This window comes from Pyxicephalus adspersus, chromosome 8 (genome assembly GCF_032062135.1).
Source record: "Pyxicephalus adspersus chromosome 8, UCB_Pads_2.0, whole genome shotgun sequence".
In the NCBI taxonomy this organism is placed as follows: domain Eukaryota; kingdom Metazoa; phylum Chordata; class Amphibia; order Anura; family Pyxicephalidae; genus Pyxicephalus; species Pyxicephalus adspersus.
This window is the reverse complement of record NC_092865.1, coordinates 3495246-3504308: the sequence shown is the minus strand read 5'-3', so window position 1 is coordinate 3504308 and position 9063 is coordinate 3495246. Positions and strand designations below refer to the sequence as shown.

The following is a 9063-nucleotide window of genomic DNA, read 5'->3' as shown; positions in this document are numbered from 1 at the left end:
CACAGGGATTTTGCCGGAGAGCTGGAAGTTCTATGTAAACTGGGTCACCATCCAAATATCATCAATTTGCTGGGAGCCTGTGAGAACAGAGGTACAACAACGGCCCTTCCCTCTGCCTAATACACACATATTGATTAAAATGTATAGCAATATGGTTTTCTTTTAGCTTTGGATACTGGCATGTAGATAGTAGAAAAGGGTAAAGTTATTTGACAATTGTGACCTGTGCCAGAGACGCAACAGAAAGTCAAAGTGGGGGGAAGATTTTCTTATATTGTTGTCACCAGAATATTTATACTTTTTTTGGAGATTTGCTCTTGCTTTATAGAAAACTGTGACCAGGGTGCTACCGGGGGCCTGGAGCCCATTAGAGGTAGTGAGTAACAGGGCCCAGCAAAATGGCATTTGGTCATATTTTACCAAAAAATGAACAACACATATTACTTCTGTTTGTACAAATGATTGGATTCAATTATATGCACAGGTATTGGAGTCTACTGGATGCTAGCGTGCTGTGGGTGATAGACATTCAGTACCGTAGCTGGAAGATGGGCATGGACACTTCAAAAGGGCTAAAAGCACAGAGACTAAGGATCTGCTAGATGGCCATTGATGGCTCCCATGTTGCAGCCTTGGGACACACCAATGCAAACAGCCATAGAGCACAGTGCCAATAAAACAAACAGGCTCAGAGTCAAGAACAGGCTGGGAATATATAGATAGGGAAAAGTAAGTGTTGGTAACCAGTAGCAAGCTGGAAAATGGGGTCGTAGGAGGACACAAGTACGTCAAAGTTACGAGTATACAGGGGCCTGTGGAGCACAAGGGTACATAGGAAGCACAATGGTGATAAGAGACCTGAGGGTCACTTCGGAGCACAAGGGTCACAAATGCAACATCACTCCAGCAACAAAGGGCTTGTATCTAGCTTAATGGCACTTGTTCAAAAGCCGAGCAAGATGTTGATGGAACTCTAATGTGAGCACCAGGGGAGATTCCTGATTATCCTAGGTTCTGGGTCTATTGGCAAGACTGAGTTGGGGCTACATGTCAGATGAGCATAGCATTCAAAAATAAAAGCAAATAACAAAACAACAAAAACAACAAACCTTATGAACTCCTCTATCAGATCCAGTTGGACCTTCTGATTCATTAAATCATCATCTTTCAGGTTATTTGTACATCGCCATTGAATACGCCCCATATGGGAACCTGCTTGACTTTCTACGTAAGAGCCGAGTTCTGGAAACAGATCCTGCGTTTGCCAAGGAACACGGGACGGCATCAACACTCACCTCCCAGCAGCTTCTACAATTTGCCTCAGATGTAGCAAAAGGGATGCATTACCTCAGTGAGAAACAGGTACCAGGAATACTCTCAGATGGACGGAACGAGGACTTGCCTAAAGATACACCTTTATTATGTAACTTTGCTTGGGGCTTCAGATTTTTAATGATTGTATTATATACATATATACAAAAACATATAAATATATCTATATTATAATAACTTACAGATTTGCCCTTTATTAACCAAATGTATATATTAGAATGCATTTTAGCTCTAGGAATGAGGTTGGGGTCTGATCCCATGACAGGGTGGAAGTTAAGCTGATGTTCACTGTTTCCGCAAGCTTATACAAAATATTGAGAGAATAAACGTAAAAGTTTTCTTTTGACTGAAAGTTCTTTGGCTATTTTCTCCTTGGATGGAATGTTCTTAGGGAATAATATCCACCCTATGTTTTACGGCTATGTTGTGTTCAAGTGAACGTTCATTTCTGAGCCAATTTTCTTAGAATACAAGATAATATCATAAGAACATTTCTTCCTAATAGACAATAGCCTAAGAACATTCTACCCTTTAAGTGGAGGGTTTATCTCCCACGGACTATAATGGTGGAACATCAGGTTCGGTTAAAGAACATTTGCCGAACCCTTCACAATATCCAACCTGGACACCTTGGCTTATGTCTGATTAGCACTTGCTACATGATACAATGGTCCACTAGAAAAGTTTCCTTGGCCCTCTTCTGGGGTTGCAAATTAGAAAGTTGAATTAATAGATCTGCTAAATATTTAAAGGTTGATTAAATATATTGGGCCTGATTTATTAAAGTTGTTCAAGGCTGGGGAGGATACACTTTCATCAGTTAAGTTGGGTGAACCAGAAAACTTGGAATGGATCTGGTCCAGAATTAAAAATATTTGCTAGCAAATAGCTAAATACTATTAATTATTAGGAATTCCAAGGTTGCTGGATCACCGAGCTTCATTGATGAAAGTGTATCTTCTCCAGCCTTGGAGAGCTTTTATAAATCAAGCCCATTTAAATGACCTGTAGTAGAGTCTTACATAAACTCCAATGGGGTTGTCTCTAGAAATGTCTTCATCAGTTTCACATTCTGTAATGTTTTAATGCAATCTGTCCTGTAAATATTGTCTTCAATTCTTATGTCCCACATTTCCCTTTCAGTTCATCCACAGGGATTTGGCTGCCAGGAACATCCTTGTGGGAGAAAATCTAGTAGGCAAAATTGCAGACTTTGGTCTATCCCGAGGAGAAGAGGTCTATGTGAAGAAGACAATGGTAAGTTAGATGGAAACTTTACTGTGCACCTAAAATATTTTTCTACATAATTAACATTTTACATTGGTTTGGTTTATTGAAAGAAGTAGAAGCTGTTCATTTATTCATTAAATGGGAACTTCATTAGAAGTTTACCTGAATTCACTTAGAGTACCCAATTTTGTGCAAAGGAAAGTAAACATTTCTAAAAAGCATTAAAAAATTACTTTTTTGTTTCACATAGTTTTTACCTTCAGTACATTCTCAGAACATAAATGTCTCCATTGTTCATAAATAAGTAATCTGATATTTGAAGAACCAATATAATCCATTTTCTCTTACTCATTGTAGGGTCGCCTCCCTGTGCGCTGGATGGCCATCGAGTCTCTAAATTATAGCGTTTATACAACAAAGAGTGATGTGTAAGTCTTGTTCATATCTCCTGCTGAAAAGTACCAAACTACCAGAATACAAACAGAACTGGGTTGTGCTGTAAATTACTCATGGATAATGTATTTACTTTGTAAAGGAATTGCTGAGTAGCCTCTGGCATTCTCGTGAAAATTTCCTGAAACTTCTGATGGTGCCGTGAAATCTCGGCAAACGGATTTTGCGAAACCATCGTAAGATTGAGGAAATTATAACAAGAGGATTCACAGGATTCCCTGGGAATCCTCCTGTTTGCGATCCCCGGGGCACTAGAGGTTAATTAACCTCTAGTGCCCCGGGATCGCAATGGATTCTTAGAGCTGCAATCATTCTTGCAGCTCTGGGAATCCTATTTGCGATCCCTGGCACTAAAGGGTAAATAGGGACAAGTATCCCCATTTAAACCTCTAGTGCTCCCTGATTCACTGAGGAAAGCTTTCCTCAGCCAATCAGGGAGCACTGGAGGTTTTCAATGGGGAGACTTGTCCCCATTTAACCTCTAGTGCCGGGGAACGCACACTGAGCTGATCAATGAATACAGCCGGCACTGCATTCATTGATCAGCACAGCCCGGAATCTTTCTTTTTTTTAACTTTGCAGCTCAACTGCTCTATGTCCCTTAGGCATAACAAACAATCAAAGTTCATGCGCTAATTGTTGCATGAATGTAAATTGGTAATATATTATTTTCTTTTAATTGTAAAACCTGTTCTTTAATTAGAACAACTATAAACAGATAGATTATATAGATCTAATATTATAAAGTATACATATTATGTCAGTACTGAATAGCAAGATGTGCTTTTCTTTGTGTTAATGTAAAATGTTAGTGACCAATCATTATTATTATTATTATTATTATTATTAAAGGCAACAAAATCAACATCATAATAGATGTTAAAGATCTGTGCAACTGCATCGGCCAATATCCTGGAGGTGCCCTCAGAAGGCTTTCATTAATGTTTTAGTACAAGCAGTGTAATTTTATCAATACTGGCATTCTTTTCATAAACTTTCATCCGAACTGTTTAAAGTATAAATCCCACTGGTATAAAGTGGGGAAGAGTTAACAAGTCTATTAGGAATAAGCCACTCATTTGTTATAAAATCACTTTAGCATCAGCAAGCCAACAGAGAGCCCAGTCGTGGCATTGCAATGACTGATATTTATATTACTGTTTTTTTACACTATTATTATCATTATTATGTATTTACATAGCACCAAATATTAGGCAACTCTTCAGGGTCCATTGTCATGTCATTAACTGACCATCAGTAGAGCTCATAATCTAATATTCCTATCATAGCCATAGTCTAATATCCTGAACATAGTCTAAGGCAAATTTTGAGAAGTGGACAACTAACCTAATGTGTGTATATGTGGGTGAAAACTAAATGCTCAGAGGAAATCTGTGCAGTGATATACACCTAGGGAGGTGCAAAATGTGCCAATGCACAAGAGCCCCAGACCCTGCTCAGCCGAATTAGGTTTGCACAGGGGCTCTACTGTTGGTTCCGTCCACCACTGGACATACACATACATAGACAGCTTGTATGGGGTACAAAACACTTTCATTGTCCATATTATACAATAGTCATTGTCCTTTCTCTCCATCATTCACAGATGGTCGTTCGGAGTGCTACTCTGGGAGATTGTGAGCTTAGGTAAGTGAACTGACTTATGTCTGTTGTCAGGAAGATTTGCAGCAATGTGTCAGAACATCATGGACAATATTCAGGTCTTCTGCCCCTTGCAGGTGGAACTCCGTATTGCGGAATGACTTGTGCAGAACTCTATGAGAAGTTACCGCAGGGATATCGTATGGAGAAACCCCGAAACTGTGACGATGAAGTGTAAGTATTATAATATACCGATGGAAATGTCCACAGTCATTAGATGGCAAATCAGGTCTGGCGAGTGAGTGAGTAATTTATTTAACTTTCTTAATCTGTAATATTGATAAGTATGTATCCCAAGGAAGCCATATACAGCACTACTACATAGAGTTGGAAGAAGAAAGCTTAAAAAACAAGTTAAAATACATTAGACTACAGTATATTGCAATTGTCACAAAAAAATCTGTAACATATTTCAGGGCCTCATTTCTCTCTTCATCAGGGCTTACATAAATTGAACTCAAATCAGTACTGCTAAAATATTATTTCAACATGTTATACAAATTATAATATTATTGCAGTACTACTTTATATTCTAGATTTTATGTTTTAGTAGATGAAGAGGGAATGGAAAAGTCCCTAAAATATATAAGCTGATTGTTGGTGAGGATCTGATTTAGTTGTGCACGAGCCCTAGAATGTGATAAACCACCATATGGGCATACAGTAAAGCAGGGCCGCTGTCTATGTATTTCAGGTACGAGCTAATGCGCCAGTGCTGGAGAGACAGACCCTACGAGAGACCGACTTTCAACCAGATCTCCCTGCAGCTTATACGCATGTTGGAGGCCAGAAAGGTATGATCCATCCCTATTGTACTTATATATATATTTATATTGTTATATTATATCTTATATTACAGCTGAGTCAATAGAATGGTTCTGTCATGGCCATTTGACTTGGCAGTGCCGAAATCAACCAACGGCTCCCTTTGATAAATCTAATTAAGGATGGTGCTTTCTTTTTCTTTGTGTGAGTTAATAAAAAATATAAAAAAATAATATAAAATAAAATAATAAACTCACTCTGACAAAATCTAATATGTGTACAAGTCCTGGTGTGGACAAGATTTCGCATGGGAGGGCCCAGGCGGGGCTTTGTCAGTCCATGCCAGGATCCACGAAGAAGAAGAAAATATATAATAAAAAATAAAAATATAATAATATAAAATAAGACATTAAACAAAAAAAATGCACTCATATATTGCTCATTTATGCAAATATAAATATGTGTATATAAATATACAAATAAGCTCTCCAATGCTATGGAGCAGTGGTCCCTAACCTTTTTTGGTTCTGTGCACCACTAAAATCACTGTCAATTATAGTGACCCCCCCCCCATACTGACGTCATTGTGACGTAGCCCCGCCCGCACCAGAGTGGGGGGGGTTATGTCCTGGGACACAGTCCACCCACTTTCCTAAGCCTGGGACTTGTACGGGGACGTGTTCCCGCGGCTCTGGTCGGTGCGTCTCTTTTCCTGACCGCGGACCAGAGCCAGAGCCACAGACCCCCAAAATTTTCTCGCAGACCACCGGTTGGTGACTGCTGCTATAGAGGATACACTTTCATCAGTGAAGTTAGGTCATTCAGCAAACCTGGAATGGATTGCTTCAAAGTCATTTGCTATTTGCTAGGAAATGTTTTCAATCCCGGACCAGATCCATTCCAGGTTTGTTGGATCACCCAGCTTCACTGATGAAAGCCTATTTTCTCCAGCCTTGGAGGGCTTTATTAAATCAGGGCCTATAATACTGGGTTTGAAGACATGAGCACGTTAATAAGATTATTTTAAATAAATGATTATATTTACATATATTTTATATTTACAAGAAGTTATAGAATCCATTTATTGCAATTTGTTGAGTGCTGATTTGACTTTTGCAATGACAACTTCTTATTCTTGTCCTTCCCAGGCGTACGTGAATATGGCGTTATTTGAAAATTTCACCTATGCTGGAATCGATGCCACAGCAGAAGAGGCGTAATACGGAGATAAGAGGGAGCTTTATGGACTCTGTGCTTTGCTTGCCGGATATCAGGAATTATTGTACTCAATGTACAAGGACTAGTTTACTGTGAGGTGGACTGCAAAGCCCATGGCCGGATCACAGGCTTGTGCCGGAACCCCTCTGACTGTACACAACGTGCATATATGTAGCTGTGTGCTTCAACACGATTGTCTATAAAAAGATTGTATGACTGGACGCGTATGATAAGAATGGACTCCCTTCCTTCTCTGATGTACAGCTGAACACTGCCACTGCCTAGAATGAGAAATGAATGTCCCGGAATATGTATTCCGTTTCCTTGTACAGTTACTGTATCTACCCAATAAACCTCAGATAATATTTGTTTCATGGATCATGGAACTCCCAAGTCTGGTAATTTCACCACTGCGAGGCTACACAGGTGTACAAAACTTCTTTTTAGCCAAAGAGCCAGGATGAGGAAGCCACAAGACGGCTTTTATTGCAGCTAAGAGCAAATACATTGGAAAAATGGGGCATATTGCATTTTTGTGCAGATTTACTGACATGGTATAGTGTACAGGTAATCCCCGAGTTAAAAACATCCAACATACAGACAATTCCTAGATACGAACGGACCTTACCTGCTTGCTTGTGTGCAGGATGAAGGCTTGATGGGGGAAGGGGATGGTTTGCATGACTTCTTTTGCTAAACACAGCTGAGGTTGTGGGTGATCTTAAGGACTGAGCTCTTCTTCTTCTGCAACATCTTTTAACACTTTAATGATCAAGACAAACTCTGAAGTTGTTTGTTTTTGCATATCAAAGCACAGCTTTCTCCAGATGGTATTGAATGTCTAGGCTCCATGAAGTTTTTTTTGGTTTGTTTGTGATTAACTCACAGTGAGGATTTTATACAGTAACTGACATCACACTGCCTAATAATATGTTGAGACAAACATCTGTCCTAATTACATTTATTAAAACAATGCACCTGTTCCGACTTACACACAAATTCAACTTAAGAACAAACCTACAGTCCCTATCCCGTATGTAACCTGGGGACTACCTGTATTGCAGAAAGTGGTGTATAGAAGTAAAGTTGACTTTCCAACTATATAGACAGTCTGCTACCCTGACAGCCTCTGCTACCTTGGAAAGGGAACATTTTTGACAAAAACAAGTTAAAAATTGCATTCTGGGTTCCAGGAGGGGTTGCTGTGCCCAGGGAATGTTTTTACGGTTTGTATTCTCATAAAATTTCCTCTAATATCCTCCCCTGGTGAAGGGAAATGCCCTTATTGAGGAGAGCAGATATACAAAAGTATACAAATTTAGGAACATTGGGGAAGATTGGAATCTCTGTAAAGTTATTATTGCTGTCTTTCCTTTTCTTGAGACTCTAATTTCTTTTTATTGTGTCACCGAGGAGTACAGAAGTGAACCTATGGCCAGACTATGAGTAGTAAATCATTTACATATTATGAATCAGTGTTGAACACACTTTAAAATAAACCCTCATTTATTTCTCTATCTTTGGGCAATATGGAAAAGTTCATCTTTAAAGTTTAAAACACAGCCATTAAAATCATTTCTCCTTATTTTCAATGAACAGCAGAATGTTGGAAGGCTGCCAACACAAAGGAAGCGTTTCTAAGCTGTTAGAAATCACATCCCAAGTCTTTGTTGTCACCTCTGAGAATCCATCACTTTACATTGCAAGCAGCTAGAGAGGTTGGGGTGGATTGTTTTAAAGTTCTTTGCTAAGAAAGATTTAATGTTCTAACACAGGTGAACTTTCAAGTTGAATTTTGGAAACTGTAGTGCTCCTGTCCTATTGACATTCTAATTCTGTTTGTGACCCAGATGCATTCACCATTACATGACCCCTTCACAGGAACTTTTCTTTAAGATTGGAGATCCAGCATTAATGACCCCAGGCCATCCTAAAATGTTACTAACCCTTGTCATCATGTCACCACACTCTTGCAATCTTTGGGAGACTGAATAGGAAACCAATGGGAAGTATCTACAATACCAAGGCAGAGATGTGGTAGTCACCAAAAAGAATTTTTCCATTCTGTAGTCCAGAAGGTACAAACTTTAGGATAAATTGCATCATGGGCCAGCTTTTATCTTGGTTCCTTTAAATAATTTAAGTGATTAGTTAGGAAGGGGAAAGAGGTAATAGGAGTATGGCCTGAGATCAGCTTTACACCTTCCCAACTTCATCCCAAACTTAGAAGGGGCAGGAATTGGGCCTTACATTTTTAAAGCCACAACAGGTACACTTTAACTGAGCCACGAGCCATGAATTAAAATGACAACAGGGTCATACGTTCTGCGTTGTATTGCTGAGCCTTTCCATCGAAGGAGAAGTCTCTTATCACCGCCTGGCCTGGTTCCTGCTGTTTACTGT

At 39.3% G+C, this 9063-nt stretch overlaps 1 protein-coding gene across 1 annotated transcript in view; it reads left to right on the top strand.

Moving 5' to 3' along the window:
- TIE1 (tyrosine kinase with immunoglobulin like and EGF like domains 1) overlaps positions 1 to 7039 on the top strand; it is a gene marked incomplete in the record, with an annotated part of 27313 nt that extends 20274 nt beyond the window's left edge. The window contains 8 exon segments of the mRNA XM_072419332.1: positions 1 to 91; positions 1172 to 1362; positions 2476 to 2589; positions 2920 to 2990; positions 4622 to 4662; positions 4755 to 4851; positions 5372 to 5471; positions 6591 to 7039. Of these exon segments, the coding sequence (XP_072275433.1) occupies positions 1 to 91; positions 1172 to 1362; positions 2476 to 2589; positions 2920 to 2990; positions 4622 to 4662; positions 4755 to 4851; positions 5372 to 5471; positions 6591 to 6662 (777 nt within the window).
- Positions 7040 to 9063: the final 2024 nt, after the last annotated feature.